This window comes from Hemiscyllium ocellatum, chromosome 20 (assembly GCF_020745735.1).
Source record: "Hemiscyllium ocellatum isolate sHemOce1 chromosome 20, sHemOce1.pat.X.cur, whole genome shotgun sequence".
In the NCBI taxonomy this organism is placed as follows: domain Eukaryota; kingdom Metazoa; phylum Chordata; class Chondrichthyes; order Orectolobiformes; family Hemiscylliidae; genus Hemiscyllium; species Hemiscyllium ocellatum.
Genome location: NC_083420.1, coordinates 35,994,655 through 36,018,913, shown reverse-complemented (window position 1 = coordinate 36,018,913; position 24,259 = coordinate 35,994,655). Strand labels below are relative to the sequence as shown.

General features: G+C 42.5%; 1 protein-coding gene across 2 annotated transcripts in view; it reads right to left on the bottom strand.

The window, feature by feature from the left end:
* LOC132825209 (amiloride-sensitive sodium channel subunit gamma-like) overlaps positions 1 to 23,477 on the bottom strand; it is a 29,730-nt gene extending 6,253 nt beyond the window's left edge. For both annotated transcript variants that reach the window (XR_009645762.1, XM_060840270.1), the window contains exons 1-11: positions 23,322 to 23,477; positions 17,831 to 18,169; positions 16,486 to 16,798; positions 15,229 to 15,428; positions 14,420 to 14,523; positions 9,764 to 9,927; positions 7,823 to 7,921; positions 3,095 to 3,212; positions 1,499 to 1,577; positions 927 to 984; positions 497 to 558 (exon numbers count right to left, since the gene is read on the bottom strand). Coding sequence is in view for 1 of the 2 variants with exons in the window: in XM_060840270.1 (XP_060696253.1) it covers positions 497 to 558; positions 927 to 984; positions 1,499 to 1,577; positions 3,095 to 3,212; positions 7,823 to 7,921; positions 9,764 to 9,927; positions 14,420 to 14,523; positions 15,229 to 15,428; positions 16,486 to 16,798; positions 17,831 to 18,150 (1,517 nt within the window). In the remaining variant the exon portion in view is untranslated. The remainder of the gene's footprint in view (positions 1 to 496; positions 559 to 926; positions 985 to 1,498; positions 1,578 to 3,094; positions 3,213 to 7,822; positions 7,922 to 9,763; positions 9,928 to 14,419; positions 14,524 to 15,228; positions 15,429 to 16,485; positions 16,799 to 17,830; positions 18,170 to 23,321) is intronic.
* Between the last annotated feature and the right edge of the window lie 782 nt (positions 23,478 to 24,259).

Sequence of the window (24,259 nt, the reverse complement as noted above, 5' to 3'; positions counted from 1 at the left end):
AAGGAAATCAACTCTCATTCATTCCCATTGCACATAATCCCAATGGATAAACTTCCTTCCCATCTGTTTGTTGAACATTTGGTGTCAGGAGTTTCTGCTGAACACTACAAACACTTGGCTAATTTTATAGGCATATGTGAGTGTATCTGTGTGATAGTATGTGTAGGATAACGTGTGCACACATGCGTGTGTGTGTATCTTTGTGTGTGTGTGTGTGTGTGTGTGTGTGTATGTGTGTGTGTGTGTGTGTGTGTGTGTGTGTAATAATACGTGAGTGAGTGTGTATGAGAAATAGAGTGTGAGTGGGATAGAGCAGGTGAGTTAGAGTGTGAAAGTGTGAGCATGTATATGTAAGTAAGAGAGTTTGTGAGAAAGAGAGTGAGAGAGTGTGAATAAGAAATATGATTCAGATGAGGAATTAGAGGGAAGGTCCATTTTGTGTTGTGCAATGCAGCTCCCTCAGGAAATTTGGACAAGTTAACAACTTAGAGCTTACTTTCTTAAAGTTCTGTTTCCATGGAGCCCTTTTTCCCAGCTCAGAAGACGAAGAGTCCACTCCTATTTGAAGAAGGACAATAGAGTAAAATAATGTCATCATCACATTCAGCCAAGCATTAGCTCAGTACCGCCTTCTGAATCGCTCTCCTTTCTCTTGCTTGTGTGTTTGTTTGCATTCCTGGGTCTGTGTGTATCTTTGTTATAGATTTGCATGTATTTTGAGCTGTATGTTTATGTCTAAGTGTCTGAGTAAGTCAGGATGTGGGTAATTGAATATCTATTCGTTTATGTTTGATTGCGAATGAATGTTTTACTGGTACCTGTTCAACTAGACTGTTAAACAATGCTTTCTTTTAAACCCATTTCTCATTCAAGACACTCCAATAATAAATGAAAAATCCAGTTCACAGAGAATTGATACATCTCACCTCAGATGCTGATGAAGGCCACTGAGCAACACTCATGGTCATTGTCCATTCCTTGGAACTGTGGAAAGACCACACAAAGTATTACCTGAGTGAGTCAGAAACTAATAAAAAGAAAAATAGATAAATTTATCTGGATGCTGACTCTGCACTGGCAGAAGCAACATCTAACCAGATATCAAAACAAGAACAGTATTGAACTGAACAATGGTTGCAGACAGCATTCTTTACTGAAAACAAAAATGCTGGAGATCATAGTGGATCATCTAGACTCGAAATGTTAGCTTGCTTTCTCTCCATGGATGCTGCCTGACTCACTGTGATCTCCAGCATTTTTTGATTTCAGTACAGATTCTAGAATTTGCAGTAATTTGCTCCAGCATTCTTTACTAAATATTCGGACAGTCTGATAATCTAAATATCGAGAGGGAGATACTTTTCTCTGTATTGAGTGCTGAGGAGGAACAGTATTGTAACTGCAATGGGGAATATTTGCACTTCTGTATCTTTCATGTGTCTGTCCAGTCTCTCAGAGTTGGGGAAAGATTGTCAGGTTTTGAGCCTCAGGAACTTACTGACAGGCAGGTCGACAGGTCTTCTGGCAAACCAACTGCTCCTGGATAAACTGGCTGTGCAGCCTGTAATAGCAGAAAACTGTGGGAAAACAAAAGCTGTTTCTTAAACAGTCACATGTTCACCAGTATTCTTGCTTGCTATAATTATAGAGTTAAGTCTATATAATTTAAGATTCTCACTACACCTGTATGAAGAAATGCTTCCTTATTTCAATTTTGAAGTTGGCCAAACTTTAGTTTGAAGATTATTAACCCTAGTTCTGGACTATTCCACCCAGTCCTCCCATTCTCCCCCAAATACACAAAATAACTTCTCCAGTCATATGTTTCGATACCAACCATTGGTGACTTGTGACTGGGGTAGACTTCTGCCACCAATCCTCCTTTCTACTATTTCAAAATTAACAATTTAGCCTCTTGGGGCACTGTTGAGAAAATGAAAATTTCTAAGGAAACTTCTCAAATTTAAATTAGAATATCATTTTAAGGGATGATGACTGAACCCAGCCCCATTGGTGGCCATTAATTGCAGAAGAATTTTCTTTCTGAGTAATTAGACATTAGTAGGTTAGTTAGCTACTGACGTGGCACTGTAACTAAAAGTCTAAAGGTAAACAGAAACTTATCAAAATTAAACCGAGGGCCTTGATGATGGCCTTCATGCTCATGCAAAGCCCACTGATCGGCAAAGAGTCCTTCTTTCTATACTAAGTCTATATGGGCGGCACGGTGGCGCAGTGGTTAGCACTGCTGTCTCACAGCGCCTGAGACCCGGGTTCAATTCCCGACTCAGGCGACTGACTGTGTGAAGTTTGCACGTTCTCCCCGTGTCTGCGTGGGTTTCCTCCGGGTGCTCCGGTTTCCTCCCACAGTCCAAAGATGTGCGGGTCAGGTGAATTGGCCATGCTAAATTGCCCGTAGTGTTAGGTAAGGGGTAAATGTAGGGGTATGGGTGGGTTGCGCTTCGGCGGGTCGGTGTGGACTTGTTGGGCCGAAGGGCCTGTTTCCACACTGTAAGTAATCTAATCTAGCAGGTACCAAATTAGCAGTGGTAGAGTATAAAACATTATTGAGTCTTAGCAAGAGGAAGAACAAGAAGATGTAACTTATTGCATTCTAGCAATAGATACAAGGTACATGGACAATTAGGTACAATCACAAAGGGTATTAGGAGTCAGAGATGGTGTGTCTGCTGCCATCAGAACCTAATGCTAAATTGCTTCTTCTCCATCTTATGGCTATGTGTCATCATCAGATTGGCTGGAAATGATTGCAGCTTCAACACAAATCTTTTCAGAATCGTTACCTTTTACTAAATCTCTGGTTAAATCCTGCAACAATTTTAAATACCCCTCACCCTTTCTCCAAACATCCTGCCGGACATTCTTCCCCTAATCATTAGTTTCAAAAGGAATGAATCAGCAATTCAATTTGTGACTGTTTGTGTGGACCTTGTTATTGCTCAGAATGACCACCGTTATCCAAATACTTAGAGGCTACATTATTTCAAAGGGATTCTCTACATGATCATCTTTGGCTGGGATAAAATTCTACCCAAGTGAAAAAAATCTACAGACCGGGGAAGTGTGAACTCACTCCATCCTGGGTAGGTTTTGTGGTTACAATACTCTGCTTTCGCTGGTAATGGCTTCTCATAGTGGCCACAGCCACACCTACAAATCATCTCCATCTGAAAACATGAGTGCAGGCACATCTGTGTGCAAATCAGAAAATAAGCCAGAGGTTAAGGTGCAATCTTTATCCTTAATCATTAGGTCTATTTTGCCTTTTATTTCCCAAAAGTTATAAGATTGGCCAAAAATACATGACAAAACATTTTAATTTGAACATTACATATTTTCAAGAAACTTGTTCCCATACAGCATGTTCCACTTGATACAGTTGTAATAGACTTAATATTTACAAAACATATACTTTGTCAGATATACAGCCAAGGATGATAACATCTCAAATCAGGAATTACAGAAGTGTAATAGATATAAACTCCTATATAGACAACAGCACAGATACTTTAATCATCAAATTGATATTGGGGCAGCACAGGCTGAAGTTATACTTTGGGATCATATGGAATTGCCGGTGTAGCTGACTGTACGCAGGTCATCTGGGAAATTGAACTTTCTGCTGGGCAACTCCCATCCATCTAGAACCATCCATAAAATTACATTTATAGAATTTGGAATAATTACTTTCTTAAGCTTAATAATTAACCAGGAAAAAGACTAAAAACTCATTATAACTCCTTGGTAACTATTAAACTGAACCCTGACTCATCACTGATGACCCCCATGTACATCATCTTCCTACTGCGTGCCTTACATCTTCTAGACCATTGACAACATCTCCTCCATGATAATGCAGCCCCCTCCTCCTGCTGGACCTGACACTCCCATGCCCCCCCCCACACACACATACACACACTGTTGCTGGCCTACCCTTTTGAAACTGATGACTTTGCCCCACTCTTGGCTCCAATACCCATGACTTGACTGGACAATGGCCTAACATCAACACCCTCCCCCCTCCAGCACCTGACAAACCTTTGACCCAGCCAACGCACCCCTCTACCACAGGTTTGATTGCTTCCCTGGATGTCATTCCACCTACATCATGCGCTGACACCCTCAGAACAAACACCTTCTTCCTTCCCATTCCCAGTGATAGACCCCAGGCCCAGCTACACCGTCCACTTGGATCTGCCCCAACATACCTCCCCAAACCACCCTTGGATCTGACAACCTCTGATATCAATTTTTGTCCCTTTGCTGGCCTGATCTGCCCTGGAACAAAGACATACCCACACTCCTGCCTTTGAACCCCTCTCAGATGTGTTTCACCCATCGAATCCATCAATGTTACTGCTGCTAGACCTGACATGCCCTCAATCTCTGATCTACCCTAAGCACACATTCACTTACCTGGCACCCTGACATCCCAACCCCCACTAAGGTAACACCCTTACCTTTACCATGCATACTTACTCCATCACAGGAGCTGGCAAAGTGATTTACTGTGCTACTAATTTCCTCCTTCTCCTCCCTCTGTTGGTTAATGAGAGTGATGATGCCTTACCTCATGGATTCAGACACATTGCTAGTCTTATACACCTCCAGCATGTCTTGGCCAAGCAAGTCGAGTAAAAATGAATCCAGCTCAATCAGTAGGTCATTGCTCCTGTCACTTTTTGCTTTATCAAAATACTCATTGGTCTTGCTCTTCCAGAGTTAGCAGCTTGTCCATATTCTCCCACAAGCTGCTAACCAAGACCTTTGGGATCAAGGATTGGAATACCGGGAGAATGTGCTGTCTGAGATTTATGTTAAAGGGAATCCTCAAAATGTCAGACTGTGGTGACATTAAACAGCCATCTTCTTCCATCAGGAAGAATCTGCTAATCATAGCACGCTCCTTATGTACTTTCTGAAAGAAGAAACACAAATTTGTCCTTGCCTGTACCATGGAGCAGACTTTGGACTGGAATTTAATTTTTAAATCCTCTGAATTGAACAACGGGCCTAGTCTTTGCTTCTTGGAGATTCTCCTTGACATTGATTCCCATTGACTTCATCCAGACCATATTTTGCATGATTTTCTGGAGTTGGCACCTAATGATTTCTTTCTACACCCTTACAATTCTGTCATTCTGTGATTCCCTTTGTTTCTCTATCATCTTCTGAAAACCTTTGAAGGTGAAGAACCTCTTCAGGTTCACTTTGACCGCTTCCCACCAAGGTCCTGAGATTCAAAGGGGGTTTCATGGCTTTCCAAACATTGAAATCCTTTTAAGTTCTCAAATGTTTTCTTGGGTCAGCAGACTCGCATTCAGTTTCTATGTCCATCTGCTAACTGTCTAGTCTTACTGTATGTGGCAATCAGCCAGTAGGAGGCAGTGGTCAGAGAAGAACATTTGTCTGATACTGGTGGATCCGAGCCTTAAAGCACGGGACACAAACTGATAATATTATCTTGACCAGGTCAGTCTGTACTATAGTCCATTTGCAAGCTGGCTGAAGACATGCAACTTGTCACTATTTTTTCCATTGTTTCCATCAGTAGTCTAGTCATGATGTCCAACGTGCTGTTGGCCCTGCTGGATCATCCAATGGCAACAAAGATGATGCAGTTGAGGTCACTTTCCAGAATGACCAGTCTGGACATTGGCAGAAGCGATTGGAGGTACTGAAAGGTGACCAGCTGCTTGCTATTTTGAGCTGTGAAATACATATTAGGAACCAGAGTGCAGGATTTGAGGAGTTATGGGGAGGCATCTATCCATCTTCTCCTTAATTTTGGAGATGGTGAATGTGTATCGCTAGAGCAGAATACATACAGCAGAGGTACCAGATTGATGGCACTTCGACCACCATTGTGATTACTGGATGTAGGAGCGAAGAGCTGTATCACATCCTACTGCAGAAGCAGCTGGTCAGCTTTAGTCTTGGCCAGGTAATTCAAAGTTGAAACACATTGCATGTTAACTGATGTCATCTGAACAATCATTTTTAAAAATGTCTCTTATCATTACCATTTGTCTTTTACACTCGCAGTCATCTTCTGTACCCCCAGAGTGGGCACAAATTATTTCACTTTTAGTGGGTCAAGGAAGCCATTCTGATCTGCCCATTTGTCCAGTCCAGATGGCATTGTTTGGTCCATGCAAAGTTTGGATTATTCCCTATTGACTGTCCTCCTCCCATATCAGTTGCCCTTTGAGGGCATTGCTGCTCCCTGCTTCCCCAAGCTCCAGAGTGAGGATGTGCTTGTCTCTCTGCTTCGTGGTTAGTGCATGTTTCCCATTTCACTGTCCACAATGGATTGTGCCTCGGTGTTGCCTCCAGTTCCTTACAGCATTGTGACTCCTTCTCAAGAGTCACCCTTCCCTTTTCTTATCTAAAAAGCACCAGTACTTCTTGTCTGTGTTGTAAGGGTGTGGTTTGTTGCTGGTGGTTTGAGAGGTGAACAAAGATAGGTAGAGGGGACAGGTAGTGTTGAGGAACTGAGGAGGCTGCAGAAGGACTTGGAAAGGCTAGGACAGTGGGTAAAGAAGTGGCAGATGGAGAACAGTGTGGGAAAATGTGAAGTTATGCACTTTGATCAAAGAATTGAAGCATTGTCTATTTTGTAAATGAGGAAACACTTTGGACATCTGAATCACAAAAGGACTTCAGAATTCTAGTACAGGATTCTCTTAAGATTAACATGCAGGTTCAGTGGCAGTTGGGAAGGCAAATGCAATGTTAACATTCATTTCAAGAGGACTAGGACACAAGAGCAAAGATGTATTGCTAAGGCTGTATAAGGCTCTGGTCAGACTGCATTTGGAATAATGTGAGCAGTTTTGGGCCACGTGTCTAAAGAAAGATGTCCTAGGGTGTGGGGGTGGGGGGAAAGGGGAATGTTGTCCAGCGGAAGTTCACAGTGATGATCCCAGGAATGAAGACTTGTCATGTGAGGAGTAGTTGAGGATTCTGGGTTGATACTCAATGGCGTTTAGAAGCAAAAGGAGGTATTGGATACTGAGAGGCCTGGACAGATTGTATCTGGAGAAGATGTTTCCACTAGTAGAAGAGACGAGGACTCGATTGCACAAACTCAAAGTGAAGGAATAACCCTTCAGAACGAAGATAAGGAGGAATTTCTTCAGTCATAAGATGGTGAACCTGTGGAACTCATTGCTGCAGAAGATTGTGTGTTTTTAAAACAGAGCAACATAGGTTCTTAATGGTAAGGGAATCAAGGATTACAGGGAGACGGCAGGAGAATGGGTTTGAGAAACATATCAGCCATGATAAAATTTTATGGGCCGAATAGCCTAATTCTGCTCCCATATCTTATGGTCTTATGTCATGGTCCCTTTCTAGCTTGCTAGAGGCATGGAAGGTTCTAGGCACATGTCTTCTATATTAATGCCAGAATGTTGTCACAGCCCATTATCTTTGCAATATCCAGTGCCTCCTACCATTTCTTGATATGCCCTAGTTTGGAATATACACACTTCCAAGATGGCAAGGTGGGTATTGTACAACAGCACTATCACCATACATATTTTGTTGTAAACCAACAATGGCTCCACCATGTAGAGTTTCAGCCTCAGCAAGTTCTCCTCCTCAAAGACCTTGAAGAATATCAAGGTTCATGATATTCTTGACGTTCTTGAAGATTATGAAGAAAGTATAGTGCATTGATGTGTCTCCCTCTCCATTTCTACCTGAATGGTATTCTGGACCCCTCTGGGGCATGACTGGCCATAGTTGACACCTTCCTGACCATGGTCTCTTCCCTGAAAGTGAGTTGAAGTCTTACCTGCAATGAATAGGTCTTGTTGTAAAGGTTTGTCACAGGAACGTCAGCTCCGTCTATTGTACAGTCACTATATGGACTGCTCAGCCTCTTCAGTACAGTCTAAATAAAACAGCAAAACATGACTGTTTGGAAAACAGTGTAGACCCTAGAAACTTCCGAAAGAGGTAAATTACAGTCAACAAAATCATCGTCACTTAATATATGCTTGCGCAGTTTTTTCTTAAACATGCATCAATGCACTAGAGAGAATTTAGCATGATTTGGCAAGCCTCTGTACACCAAGTAATCATATCACTTAACATGGAATGGTCACAGCACAGAGGGAGGCCATTCAGCCTGGTGTCTCCAGACCAAAACGGAATGATCTAATATAAGAAGTGTGACTGCTTCTTGAAGCAAGTATCCAGGTAACTTCTCCCTTTCCTGATGTAGTTCAATGTCTGTAGTTTGGACCCAGCTCCTCACCTCAGATGACCCAATGTTTTACAAAGGTTCACAATAGCTTGCCTTCTTTTGCATTCTATGTCTTTATTTAGAAATCCCAACTTTAATTGCATTAAAAAGATGCACAATCATAAACCAAGAACATCAGGACCTACAAGTCTTAAAATAAGCATCACAGAGGAGAATTCATGCAGCAATGATGTGATTGCGAGACACTAATGTAAGTCGTGAAACCTTTGTTTTAAATTTTATTTTGCTTCTTCTCATTCTTATAACCAAAATATATTGCTTCAAACTTTCCTGCATTAAATATTATCTGTTATGTGCCCAACCATTTCACTGGTCTGTCCACTTCCTCTTGAAATCTGTTCCTATCTCCCTCAATGCTTCTAATGTTTTGTACCATCTGCAGAGTTTGAAACTGCACCCAGCGTAGGTCATTAGTACATTTCAAAATAAGCAATGGTCCTAATACTGACAGATAAGGAACTCCGCAAATACTTTCCATCACTACTCTGTTTCCTGTCTCTCAACCAAATCCGTATCTATGTTGCCACTATCCCCTTTAGTCCATGGGTGTGAACTTTGCTGTCAAGCCTGCTTTGTAACATTTAATCAAAGGTCAGCTGGAATTTGTATCCACGTCAACCACATAACCCTCAGCAATCACACCTCTTCTCTGTTTGTCCATCAAAAAACTGAATCTCAGTCAAGCAAATAAGTATATTCATTTTCCCACCCCTTCTCTGAACCCTTCTCTCTCTCCGTCCAAAGCACATTTATTCAGTCCATTTATGCTGGCTGCATTTTTATATTCCATTCTGGAAAGCTATTCGGTAAAAGATAGGACTGGAGGCAATTTAATTAAAGAATTAAACATTACAGCATCAACTAAACTCAACCACCTCCAGTTTCAGTGCTTTTTGAGAGTGTATCTTTTTTAAAGATATGCTGAAGTGAAACCATAGATTCTGCCCATCACTCACAATCAAACACAATTAAAATACAATTAACACTCTATAGGAATTCCGTAACATCTTCTCTGTCTCACTCCAATTCTTAATCCTAATGTACAATATTTTTAAATTGCAGCACAACAGTTTTATCCATTCCTTTGAGAATCTTTGGTCAGATAAGCTCAAACTTTGAATTCTGATGAAGAGTTGGATATGATTCAAAATTTTGACTCAGTTCCTCTCTCCACAGATCCTGCAGGAATTGCTGAGTTGCTCCAACTTTTCCAGTTTTTATTAACCTCAAAATCTCCCCTTTTTTCTCTGAATAAAACAGCCCTGACCTTATAGCCATGAGATTTGCTGAGACACCTGTCAATGTGGAATTATAGACATATGTAATTTGAGTTGAGGTAGATCATTGAGCACTTTAAGACTGCTCTGTCATTCAATAAAATCGTGGCTGATTTGTTTGTGATCATCAACTCTCGCATGATATTTAATTCCCAACCCTCCTGGACAAAGCTCCAATTTGTTGCTTTACCATTTCGAGGCCCATAGCTGTCTCCGTTGCTGTCTGTACTTCAATTCCCATGTCTTCCACAAAAGGCTCTTCATTCTGATCATGAATGACAATTGCTCCCCCCATTGAGGTGACCAGAAATGGATTATACTCATTTTCATCCAAATGCAAAATCATTTTCAGGCCTGGGAGAGAGGAAAGAAAGAGATACACAGCATATATGATGACTTGAGGACATCTCATGCCTTGGGTGACTGTCTGTGTGGAGTTTTCACATTCTCCCCATGTCTACATGGGTTTCCTCTGGTGCCCTGCTTTCCTCTCACAGTCCAAAGTTGTGCAGGTTATGTGGATTGGCCATGCCAAAAATTTCCTGGATATGCAGGTTAGGCGGGTTAGCCCTAGTAAAATATCCCAGTGTGGGGTTATATGGATTTGTTGGGTATGGGCGAAATACTATTTGGTTGGTAAGTGTAGGCTTATTGGGCTCTTTATGCACTGTAGGGATTCTGTGACCCCCAAATTGTTATATAAGCAATGAACTATAGTGACTGTTGTATAATATAGGAAATACAGCAGTCAATTTGTTATAGCAAGTTGTCACAACAGAAATGACCAGATCATTTATTTTAGGACATAGAACATTACAGCACAGTACAGTCCCTTCGGCCCTCAATGTTGCGTCAACCTGTGGAACTAATCTGAAGCTCTCTATCCTATAGTATTCAATTCTCATCCATATGTTTACCTAATGACCATCTAAATGTCCTTAAAGTTGGCAAGCCCACTATTGTTGCAGGCAGTGCGTTCCACGACCCTACTACTCACTGATTAAAGAAACTACCCCTGACATCTGTTCTATATCTATCAGCCCTCAATATAAAGCTGTGTCCCCTCGTGCTAGCCATTGCCAACTGAGGAAAAAGGCTTAGTTGAGGAATAAATATTGGCAAGGACCTCTGGAAGAACTCCATTGCTGTTCTTTGATTTGTGCCATGTGATCTTGTATATTCATCTGAAAGGGCAGGTAGGAGTTTGGTTTAACATTTCATCTGAAACACAGTGCTGCCAGCAGTTTAGCACTCCCTCAATACTGGATTGTCAGAATTAGGTTCTCAAATTGGGAGGGGTGCCTGAACTCATGAGCTTCCAACAAAGAGAACAATAGAGATACCTACTGAGCCATGGCTGACTGCCCAATCAGAATAAAAGGAGAGGTCTTATATAGAGGATATGGAATGTTCAACTGGAAACATTTGAGGGAAGCAAACTTTATATGAACGTTTGAAAGCAAATTGGATAAATGCTTGGGAAAGAAAACTCAGGTACTGGGGAAATTGGAGTTATTTCGAAGAGCCATCCATCACAGGCACAATGGGTCAAATGATCACCTTCTGTGCTGCTCAGTTGTGTAATTTTAGTTCCTGAGTGCAATCATGGATCTATCGAGTGGGACAGTGTGTTTCATGTAAAGTTGAAACTGTTGATAGGAGGATAATGGGTATAGAAGAGAGTAACACCTCATATGGCTGAGACGCTTATTAGTCAGTTTGAGATGGATGTCAGTCAGAGATTTTGATTGGTATCGGTCAGATTTTACATGCAAGATTAAGTCTGTCTTGAAGGTCATCTACTTTGTGGCTATAATTATTAGCAAAACTTAGGAAACAAATTGAAATTGCTGGAGGAGAAGGAAGAAAAATAAAGAGAAATATGAGATGCAAAATGAACGATATAAGATTTGGTTTCTCGATAACTTCAGTGAGTTAATCCATATACTAATTGAGCTATTCAAGTTGTGAAGGATCCAGAATTGAGCCCTGTTGTACATTGTTAGCTGGCATTGTCAGACTGTAACAAAAAGGCCATGATGTGGAGGTGCCAGTGTTGGACTAGGGTGGGTAAAGTTATAAATAATACAACACCAGGTTATAGTCCAACACATTTATTTTAAAGTACAAGCTTTTGGAGCAATTAAACTGCATCTGCCACTTCTCAGCCCATTGGCCCATTTGGTCCAGATCCTGTTGTGATCTGAGGTAACCCTCTTCGCTGTCCACTACACTTCCAATTTTGGTATCAACTGCAAACTTACTAACTGTACCTGTTATGCTCGCATCCAAATCATTTGTGTAAATGACAAAAAGTAGAGGGCCCAGCACCGATCCTTGTGGCACTCCACTGGTCACTCTTAGCAGAACTTATACACTTAATGGTAAGGTCCTAGGGAGTGTTGCTAAACAAAGAGACCTTGGAGTGCAGGTTCCTAGCTCCTTGAAAGTGGAGTCGCAGGTAGATAGGATAGTGAAGGCTGCGTTTGGTATGCTTTCCTTTACTGGTCAGAGTATTGAGTACAGGAATTGGGAGGTCATGTTGCGGCTGTACAGGACATTGGTTAGGCCACTGTTGGAATATTGCGTGCAATTCTGGTCTCCTTCCTATCGGAAAGATGTTGTGAAACTTGAAAGGGTTCAGAAAAAAATTTACAAGGATGTTCCCAGGGTTGGAGGATCTGAGCTACAGGGAGAGGCTAAACATGCTGGGGCTGTTTTCCCTGGAGCGCCGGAGTCTGAGGGGTGACCTTATAGAGGTTTACAAATTATGAAGGGCATGGATAGGATAAGTAGGCAAAGTCTTTTCCCTGGGGTCGGGGAGTCCAGAATTAGAGGGCAGAGGTTTAGGGTGAGAGGGGAAAGATATAAAAGAGATCGAAGGGGCAACTTTTTCACTCAGAGGATGGTATGTGTATGGAATGAGCTGCCAGAGGATGTGGTGGAGGCTGGTACAATTGCAACATTTAAGAGGCATTTGGATGGGTATATGAATAGGAAAGGTTTGGAGGGATATGGGCCAGGTGCTGGCAGGTGGGACTAGATTGGGTTGGGATATCTGGTCGACATGGACGGGTTGGACTGGAGGGTCTGTTTCCATGCTGTACATCTCTATGATTCTATGATTCTATGGTGATGCAGAATCATAGGACACAAAATGTATAGTAAAAGATTAAAGTGTCATTCAACATGCAAAGTAATGAACAAACCTAGATCGCAGTTAAGTCACTTAGAATGGGAATGCAGGTTTAGAGTGATTAATATGTAAATCCCAGAACTCATTTCAAGTCATATTCCTCAGATAACTTAAGCTTTTGTTAAAAAAAAGGTGACGTCTCAGCTCAGAAAATGCATTAAATGTGTGAGGTTAGAGTCTGTCTAACTACCTACAGATTGTGTGCAGCATAACAATGCAGAGTCGTCGAACAGAAGCTGACAGCCAAGGTCGGTACCTACGAAGATAGCCTCAACCAGGACCTTGGGTTCATGTCACACTGCAGGTGACCCCACTACACTCTCACACATACACTCATGCACAAGCACACATACACCCACATACACATACACTCTTACACACAATCACACTCACAAAGACCCGCTCTCAAACACACTGTCTCTCAGACACACACATACACCCACACTCATATTCACATGCACAACCTCTCACATGCATATCTCCATCACACTCATGCACACACTCTATCAAGCAAGCGCGTGCATGCACACACATGTGCGCGCGCACACCCACACGCACACATACACATATACACACAAGTCTATTGAGTGAATTTGCATTTGCAGATTTGTTTTTGCAGATTTATTTTGTTTTGTTCAAAAAGAACACAATTTGTAGGCAATCAGTCCATGTGACATTTTATAAATTCTTTTTTTGAAAATAGAACCAGTCTGACCCAAGGCTGGGATACAGACAGACGCTAACCTCACACCTTTAATGCATTGCCTGCGCTAAGGTGTCACTTTTTAAAAATAAAAGCTTAAGTTATCTCGGGAATATGACTTGAAATGAGTTCTGGAATTTACATATTAATCACTCAAAACCTGCATCCCCATTCTAAGTGATTAAAGACCTAACAGCAATCTAGGTTTGTTCAATAGTTCGCATCAGTTATATGACAATTTTACCTTTTACTATAAGTTCTGTGTCCTATGATCCTGCCCCACTAGCTACCTGAGCAATGCTCCGAAAACTTGTGCTTTTAAATAAACTGTTGGACTGTAACCTGGTATTGTGTGACTTTAACTTTGTAACAAAAAGGGACCAGAATAAAGGGTAGGCTGCACCTGGGGCCCAGAATAAAATCTGTACCCACGGGCTAGTGTAAGGTGCAATCCACACCCAGGGATTCAAGAGTGATGGATAGGCCACACCTATATTAAAGGTTAGGCTGCTCCCAGGGGCCAGAGTAAAGGATCTAAGTTTTCATCTTAATGAGCTGGGACCTCTTGCAACATTGCATGCTGAGGGAAGTGTGCTACAGTACATCTGAATTGCTCAGTTTGAGCTGAGGCACACCAGTACCTGTGATTTAGTGTGTGTATGTAAAACTGTGATAAAAGTCCATTGAATTCCTCACAAACTATGTGACCCATTTCTCATCTTTATGATATGGATGTAATAACTGTATTACAGTATAATAGTGACAGTATAATACAGTATAAAGATGAGTTTATCAAGTCACCTCACTCTCAGCCACATAGAGGGGTCAGAGTATATTGCACTACCAGAGTTAAATGAAACTCACTTGAAGTTCAGTTTTCGCTTTAATCTTTAACATTGCCTCTCTGTTGGAGGTAAATATTTTCTAATGTCTGCTTTTTTTTTTACCATTTTCACTGCCACCAATGATGGTCTGGAGAATGCTGCCGTTCTCTCCACTGTTGAAGGTGAAACAGTTTCCGTGCAGGGGATGGTGCATTAGGCTGAAGTTCCTGCATTAAGGACAGACAGAGACACAAACCTGAGTAGCTGAACAAGGCAGTGCAGTCATTGAAAAGAAAGGACAAATGCTGTTACTTAGCTAGCATGTGTTTGGCTTCAGAATGTTTGTCATTACTGTTCCTCTGATTGCAGCACTTGCTCATTATCACCCCTCTAATATTGCTGCACCCACTCCATACAGCTCCACTGACAGTGCAGAACTCCTTCAGTAGCACCTCTCTGTCTCTGGAACACTCCCTCAGTGCTGCCCCTCCAACAAGGCAGCACTCCCTCAGTGATGCCACTCTCATAGTGCAGCACCATCTGATAGGCTCCCTCAGCGCTTCACTTCCAAATGTGCAGCATTCTGTCATTATAATCCTCCCACAGTGCAGCACTTCCTCCACCCTGCTGCTTTGATAATTTACCATTTTCTCATTACTGTCCTCTGTTGTGTGCCTTCAATACAGTCCTACAGTGCAGCTTTCCCTCAATATTACAGCTCCCACAATACAATGCGCTCTCAATATTGCTCCTCTGACAGTGCAGCTCTCCCACAGTATTACCCCTTTAGCAGTATTGTTGCCAGAGCAAAAGGGATGTTAGCCTGGAGAGAGCCTTGAACTCATGACTACAACCAGTGGCTAGAGCACTGTCCATTTAGCTAAGGTTTAATAATTAATGAGATGAAGTTACATAAATCTCAACACATTAACCTTGAATCACATGGTAGTCCGTCGAACTGACAGCTGAATATGAGGTCATCAGCGGAGTAACCCATCTGCAGTTTCTTTTCATGAGGCACCTGTGCCATGATATTGAGATAGTGCAGTCGGTACCATTCCTGAATGGCAGTTATGCCTGAGCTGAATGTGTATATAATACAGGTAGAGTTTTCATTCTTGTCGTTGTCGCACTGTCACCATAGAGAGGGAAAGAAGAGAAATGTTATCACTAAGAGAGACAGCAGTCACGAAGGCACAAGGTCATTGCCATTTGTCCTCTTCATTGATAGCTCAGTAGGTCAACACCCATCCTCTTGATAGAGTCAGCACCAGTCCGCATGGTCTGGTCTGTGTCAGTCCACTCACTCCTGCCAGTGCCAATCCACTCCCTCTAATCAGTGCCAGCCCACTCGTTCTAGCTAATACAAAGTCCATTCATTCTGGTCAGTGCCAGTGCACTTGTTATGGTCAGCACCAGCCCCATTCTGTCTAGGGAGTGCTAGTTTGCGTGCTCCTGTTGGCGTCAATTCATTTAATTCCAATAAGTTCCAGTTTACCAGACCTGGCAGTGCCAATCCATTTAGTCCAAACTACACCAGTCCACTTGCTCCATTCAGAGCCAGTCCACTTGCTCTAAACACTGCCAGTTCATTCACCCTGTGAATGTCTATCAACTTACCTCAGTCAGTGCCAGTCCATTTACTCTGGTCAGTGCCAGTTCACTCACTCTAACAAGTCCCTTAAAACAATCAGAGCTAGTCTATTTACTCCAGTCAGTGCCAGGTGAATCATCGCCAGTCTGCTCAGTTCATTAAATGCCAGTCCACTTGCGCTGGTTAGCACCAGTCCACTCATGCTGGTCAATGCTGATCTACTCACTTCAGCTGGTGCCTCCTATTCACTCTGGTCAGTGCCAGTCTAGCCAAATATGTCAATGCCTGTCAATTCACTCCGGTCAGTGGCAGTATGCTTGATCTAGTCAGTGGCAGTCCACAAATTCAGGTCAGGTCTATTCCACTCTCTCATCCTGGTCAAATCTTGACCTAGTGTTTTTGTCAGAATCAGCCTGCTCACTATGGTCAGTGCCAGGCCGTTTACTCTGGTCATTTGGGCCACTCGATACAAAGGATGCCATCTTCCTTCTGACCCCTTCATTGAGTTTTGTTTCACAACCCCCTCCACTCCCCATGTTATCTTTGGGCCCAAAGGAGCTTAATTAGAAGCTGGGAGACTGGAAGTGGAACTCACCAGTTGAAAGCCAACCAGTCTGGTTCGATTCTGTGTGTTGATGCTCTCAAAGGACTCGATTTTCACCGTACCATTAATCCTGTGCCGTTTCCTGGTGATGAGATCAGATACGATGCTGTACTCTTGGGTAACCAACTCGATCCATACCAATGGAATATTTGGGAACAGGATGTCACCTTGGTTATTTGCAGCAAGCTGGTGGTGAGCTTTCACATGACTGTTGTTGGGATTATCAATTAAACGGTAAAGCTCATTTATGGCCATCAGAGTGTCCTGGTCTAGTTTCTTAAAGAGATGTCTTGTTGCATTGTTTCTGTGAAGAGACATGAGCAAACCCAGAGTGAATAGGAATCACTGAACCAATAAATTTCAAGATCTATCATGCTCAGCTTCCATTATCCTTGGAGATGACAGTGGAGTTGTTGAAGATTGATAATGATTAATCCCCACCAATTAAGTGCCTGACAGTCCCAGATATGAACTGAGGGTCATGCAGGATTGCCCTTTGATGTGAAGGGCACTGCTTGTCACTGGACCACCCAGATGTTTTCCTATCTTCCTGGTGGTGGAAATTGAATAAAGAGTCGTGCACTTTGTGTCTTTCACTGTGTCCCACAACTGCACACACACACCATGGGTGCTGGGAAAAATAAGCACTATCGCAGTTAGGCGGTAGTGTCGGGGTAAGAGAAAAAAAGAAAAAAAATGAACTGAGGGAAACCCTGTTGATAAAAAGCTTTAGGAACCATATGTACAAAATCACTTGTTCCTACAAAGTTCTGTTGCACTCACTACGTGACTAATATAAAACTACCCAGATACTGTATTCCATATTATTGTTTTCCCAAATAAATTTCATTATTTTGCTTTTGAATGCATTAACACTAAAATCAGTAAATTGACCTCTCAGTCACTAATTGCTCACATTATCTGTCCAGAAATGTTATTGAATCAATTATTACACCTGTGGCCTGTTGACTCTCAAGCAGATGTAAAGGTCACATTGTATTAGTTTGGAGATGAAGAAGGGGCTCTCTCATTTTTGTGGCTAAATTTATTCCTCGACCAATGCCACTGAAGCACATTACCGATCAATTCCTCATTATTTTTAGGAGCATGCTGTGTTCCAAATTAGCTACTGCATTTCCTACACAAGTGACACCATATCCAATATAGTTCAATGCATGTAAACCACTTTTGGGTGGTCCTGAGATTGAGAAAGATGCTACATAAATGGGAGGTTTATCCTTTAGACAGGCACTGGGATCCACAAAGAGTGTAGAGTTAGTGACAGGCTGAAGATTGAGAATTGATGACCTGCAGATTATGGATCATAAATACTGACCTGTATGGGTTCATGTTGCAGATGGTAACAGCTGGGAAGGTGATTTCCTGAAATTGGACAGTGATGGTGACAGAGGCAGTGTAGTAAGAAATGATGAGTAAGGCACACTGCCAGATGATGATGCCCACTGCACTCAATGTCAGAATCAGCCAAGCTGCCCTCCGCAGACGGCCTTGCGATACCACAATCCTGCGGCAACCGTGGGTGTTAGTGTGGTAGCAGTACCATTGCAGCAACTCAAAGATGCTTGCTGCCTGTGGTCCTGTCACCGGCAGCTTCTCTTTGATCTTCTCTTTCAGTCGCTTTTTCCCTGATTCCATGGTATTTCTGCTGTGGGCCCTTGACACAGGAAGAGGTTTCATAGAAACTTGACATGACCATTTAGAGACATAGAGCTGCACAGCACAGAAGCAGACATAGAACATAGAACGTTACAGTGCAGTACAGGCCCTTCGGCCCTCGATGTTGCACCAACCTGTGAAATTAATCTGATGCCCATCTAACCTACACTGTCCATTATTATCCATATCTATGTCCAATGCCCATTTAAATGCCCTTAACATCGGCGAGCCTACTACTATTTCAGGCAGGTCATTCCAAGTCCCTACTATTCTCTGAGTAAAGAAACTACCCCTGATATCTGTCCTAAATCTATCACCCCTCATTTTAAATGTCACCTTGTGTTAGCCTTCACTATCTGAGGAAAAAGGCTCTCATTGTCCACCCAATTGAACCCTCTGATTATCTTGTATGTCTCAATTAAGTCACCTGTCACCTCTCAACCTCTCCTCTTCAATAAAAGCAGCCTCAGTTCCTTCAGCCTTTCCTTATAAGACCTTCCTTCCATACCAGGAAACTCCCTAGCAAATCTCCTCTAAACCCTTTCCAAAGCTTCCACATCCTTCCTATAATGCAGTGACCAGAACTGCATGCAATACTCCAGGTGCGGCCTTACCAGTGTCTTGTACAGCTGAAGCGTGACCTTGTGACTCTGAAACCCAATCCCCCGACCAATAACTGCCAACAAACCGTATGCCTTCTTAATAACCCTATCAACCTGTGTGGCAACTTGCAGGGATTTATGCACCAAGATCGCTCTGTCATGTATACTGACAAGAATTTTACCATTAGCCCAGTACCCTGCATTCCTGAAACAGAGGAACCTCAACTATTTGAATATCAATTATCCGAATATTGGATTATCTGAAGGAGATCTTGAGGTCTCGATAGAAACGTTACATCAAAGATGTGTTTCCAATAGTGATCGTGTCTTTTTGTTTCCAGCGATTAACCAGGCACTGGCTCCAAATGACTGATCTTCCGCCCTCTCTCTCTCTCCCCATACTTTCCCTGGAGTTCTACAGAGGGGTGTACCCTAAACTCCCTCTCCCCATATAATCTCTCCAACATGGTCCTGTACAGGGTAAAGGTGGAACCTCTCAAAATGTTGCAGTAAAAAGTTGTGTGTGCGCTATTTGGAGGCTTACCCTTGTTGTTGGTGTCCAGTCTGGCTGCCCTGTAGAGGGGGCAGGGGTGGACAGGGAGCACACGGGGTAGGGGGTGGGAGCGGTGTTGGACTGGGTTGAGGGTGTGTGGGCGGGTGGTGTTGGATGGGGTGTGGGCGGTGTTGGGGGACGGGCAGGGGGTGGGGGCTCAAGCATGGTGTGCTGCTGCGTCATCTCCTGAATGGGGAGCAGACTTTAAAAACTCCAAGCCCCAGAGGAAAGGCATTTAATCGATTAACCGAATAATCGATTATCCAAACAAAATAGTGCCTATCCATCTCGATCGGATAATCAAGGTTCTTCTATATTTCTTCCGAAGTGAACTACCTCACACTTTTCTGCACTAAACTCAATTTGCCACTCTCTGCCCAGATCTGCATCTTATCTATGTCCCTCTGTAACCCACAACATCCTTTGGCACTATCCACAACTCTGCCTACCTTAGTGTCATCTATAAATTTACTAACACATCCTTCTACACCCACATCCAGATCATTTATAAAAATGACAAAACAGCAGTGGCCCCAAAACAGATCCTTGCGGCACACCACTGGTAACTGTTCCAGGATGAACATTTCCCATCAATCACCACCCTCTGTATTCTTCATGGTAGCCAATTTCTGATCTAATTCGCTAAATTACCTTCAATCTTGAAATTCCATATTTTGTGCAATAGCCTACTGTGTGGAACCTTATCACATACCTTACTGAAGTCCATATACACCCCATCAACCGCTTTACCTTCATCCACCTGTTTTGTCACCTTCTCAAAGAATTCAATAAGGTTAGTTAGGCACAATCTACCCTTCACAAAACCGTGTTGACTATCTCTAATCAAATTATTCTTTTCCGGATGATTATAAATCCTATCTCTTATAACCTTTTCCAACACCTTATCCACAACCGAAGTAAGGCTCACTGCCCTATAATTACCAGGTTGTCCCGACTCCCCTTCTTAAACAAGAGAACAACATTTGCTATCCTCCAGTCTTCTGACACTACTCCTGTCGGCAATGATGACATAAAGATCAAAGCCAAAGGCTCTGCAATCTCTCCCTGGCTTCCCAGGGAATCTGAGGATAAATCCCATCCGGCCCAGGGGTCTTATCTATTTTCAGATCTTCCAAATTGCTAAAACCTCATCATTGTCAACTATAATCCCTAATCTTGTAGCCTGTATTTCTGTGTTCTCACTAACATTGCCCTTTTCTAATGTGAATGCTGATGAAAAGTATTCATTAAGCACTTCCCCTATGTCCTCAGATTTCACACACAGCTTCCCACTGCTATCTTTGATTGGCTTGAATTTTACTCTACTCATCCTTTTATTCCTGATGTACCAATAGAAGGCCTTAGGATTTTGCTTGACCCTATCTGCCAACAACTTCTCATGCCCCCTCCTGGCTCTTCTTAGACCTCTCTTTAGATCTTTTCTGGCTAACTTATAACTCTTAAGCCTCTAACTGAGCTGTCACACCTCATCTCACATAAGCCTTCTTCTTCCACTTGACAAGAGCTTCAACTTCTTTAATAAACCATGGCTCTCTCTCTCTCGACAACTACCGCCCTGCCTGATAGATAAATACTTATCAAGGACCTGCAGTAGCTGTTCCTTGAATAAGCTCCACATTTCAAGTGTGTCCATCCCCTGTAGATTCCTCCCCCATCCTATGCATCCCAAATCATAATTGCCTATCCCTGCCCTTAGGTCCGACTCGTCCATGCTAACCAGATATCCTAAATTAATCTAGTCCCATTTGCCAGCATTTGGCCCATCTCCCTCCAAACCCTTTCTATTCATATACCCATACAGATGCCTTTTAAATGTTATAATTGAACCAACCTCCACCACTACCTCTGACAAATCATTCCATACACGCACCACTCTCTACATGAAAAAGTTGCCCCATAGGTCCCTGTTAAATCTTTCCCCTCTCACCCTAAACACATGCTGTCTAGTTTTGGACTCCCCTATCCTGGGGGAAAGGCCTTGCATATTCACCCTATCCATGCCCCTCATAATTTTATAAATTTCTATAAGGTCACCCTCCAGTGTCCGACACTCCAGGGAAAATAGTCCCAGCCTATTGCCTCTCCTATAGCTCAAACCTTCCAACCCTGGCAACACTGTTATGCCCTGTCCTCTTCATCTCCTCTGGCAGCCCTTTCATACCTTCTCACCTGTCCTATGCTTCCCTCCCATCCTCTTCGTGCCTCACATCTCCTTTTTTCCATGCCTTCGCTCTCATCCCTCTCCCACACGCCCCATCTCCCATCTGTAACTCATCCATTTTTCCATCTTCTCCCTCACTCCTTTTTCCCAGTTCCCCCTTATGCCATCTTTCCTGATTCTTCCCTCTGTCCTCCAACATATCCCAAATCCTTCCACCCCCATAGCCTCTCCCCAAGAATGGGGGCATTTGTGAGTCCACACCTTGAATACTGTGTGCAATTTTGGTCTTCTTATTTAAAGAAGGATGAAACATCTTTGAACTGATTCAAAGGAACTTTACCAGACTGATACCTGGAGTGAGCGGGTAGGCTTATGGGGAAGGTTGGACAGGCTGGGCATGTTTCCTCTGGAGCTCCAGAGAGTCAGGGGGTGACTTGGTTGAAGTGAAAAACTTAAATGGTCTTGACAAGGTCAACATGGGAAGAATGTTTCTTCTTGTGGATCAGTCCAGAAATAGGGGGCACTGTTTCAAAATGAAGGGTTTCCCTTTCAGGACAGAGATGAGAAGATTTGTTTTCTCTCTCTCAGATCATTGGGTGATGGAAGTCTCTACCTCTGAATGCAATAGAAGTTGTGTCATTCAATATTCTTCAGATGGAGGTGTGTGGACTCTTGTTAGGCAGGAAATAAAAGGTTTTTAAGGGAATGTGGAATTCTAAACACCCACAGAATGAATGTTGCTGAATGATGAAGCAGCTTAAGGGGCAGAATGGTTTACTTCTATTTCTATTTTGTATCTTTGTAATAGAAATGCATCCACACCCCATGGCTTTGCTTAAATGGAAAATAAATAGCAAGAACATTGTAAATCCAGTTTTAATCCAACTTGCCAGGAGGAGAAAGGAATGGTTTGAGGTTGAAATTATTGAGGTGACTGATGAGTGAAATCAGCTGAATTATAAAATGTGAGTCTGACCTCAAAAATAATGAGCAAGACCGCTATAGTCAAGTAGCTGACTCAGGCTCAAGTCTGTCAGCTATTTTCAGAGTTACAGCCAGCAACTGGATAATAATGCTCACATTGAAGAGAAAAGCCAGTCTTCCTGCTCTGGTCCCAGGCTTGGAGAATGAACAACCAAGTACAATTCATAAATATGACCTATACTTTGGGGCACATGAAATAAATCAGTTCTGACAGTGTTGTGATCAGAGTGGGGTGGGAGTAGGTGTGTAGGTTGGGGGAGTGTAGATAGAGAAGGTAATTGCAGTTAAAATTGAAAAGAATTATGAACTCCTTTAATGGAAGATAGATATTTGTACATAAACACAGACTTTAATTTTTTTAAAAAAAGATTTGTCTCTTTTGAAGTGACTCGAGTTGTACTTACCAGCAACACAGGGAATTAGTGAGTGAGGACTCACTAACTCCAACTTTCTAAAGGATTTGGGGGATTTAGTGCTCCCTCTCACAACTGAAAGATATTTGAATTGCATTTTTATCTAAGCTTTTTTAGGGTTGCTACTTAAAGAGGGAACACAATGAGACTCCAAAACATTAAAACAAATTGCACAACTTACCAGAAAATGCCCTGTCTCAGCAATCTCATTAAAATCCACTTTAAAAGGTTCGGGTATAATGAGGGTGTAGGGAAACACTTTCAATCAAACATGATAGTTAACATTAAAAAGATATTTCAATCAACACTCCAATGAGATTTTGTTTAGATTATCTACTTAACGATACTTAGCTTTATGGTGGATTACATTACTGTATAACTGGGGATTATTCACACAAAGAAAAACTTGAACATACCTGTTTAAGGTGTGAGAGAGACACAGACCAGTTGTTTAAGGTGAATCCTGGAAGCTGGGAATGCAGAGTCCTGAGGTGTGTGTGTGTGTGTGTGTGTGTGGCTTGTCAATTTGGACAATCTGATTTGACTGCCAGTTGTTGCTGTACAGACCCACCCCCAGCTGAAGAGACTGCTCCAGGACTCAGAGTGACACCTTCTGGTACTAACCCTGGTCAATGACCTAACAACATTTATTCTACATATAAACAAACTGGGCCCGATGTGCAGAGCACATCAGTAAATTGAAGAAAGCTGGGAGACCAAACTAATCATCAGTTTAAGAAATGAGAATATAGCAGAAAATATAAAGCAACAGATTTGTAAGGGAATAGGAACCGTTGTAAAGAGAGCATTTATTGGCCAACCTTAACTGCTAAAAGTGATTGATGATACAACTGAGGAACTCGTTCTACCACTTCAGGGAACAGTAAAGGGTACAGGTTGTACCTGTCTTTTTAATGTAAAACAGGCATAAAATGCACCAACGTAGAAGTGGGAGGACTCAATGCTCAGTCTGCATAGGTGTTGATCTGACTGCTAGATTTGTGGGAGGATAAGGTTTTAAGCATCCTGGATAGCCATATCGTGCTGGGGGTGAAACGCATTGTGACTGAATGAGATTTATTACTGTTATGATGCCAACTGGTGTTATTAGTGGATAAGTTAGATCCTGGATTGAAATTGGCTTGATAGATCATATACTGGTTTTCTTAATTTAACAAGGGCGGTATTTTAATGAAACAAAAGCACACAACTACTCAGAGCATCCCACAGCAGTGAGGCCAGGCCCATCCTTCGCAACACCGGGGACAGGTAGAACCTCAGTACGTAGTGGCACTTGGTGTTTGCGTAACAGGGATCCACGCACAGCTTGATGCAGCCACACACAAAGCTGGCC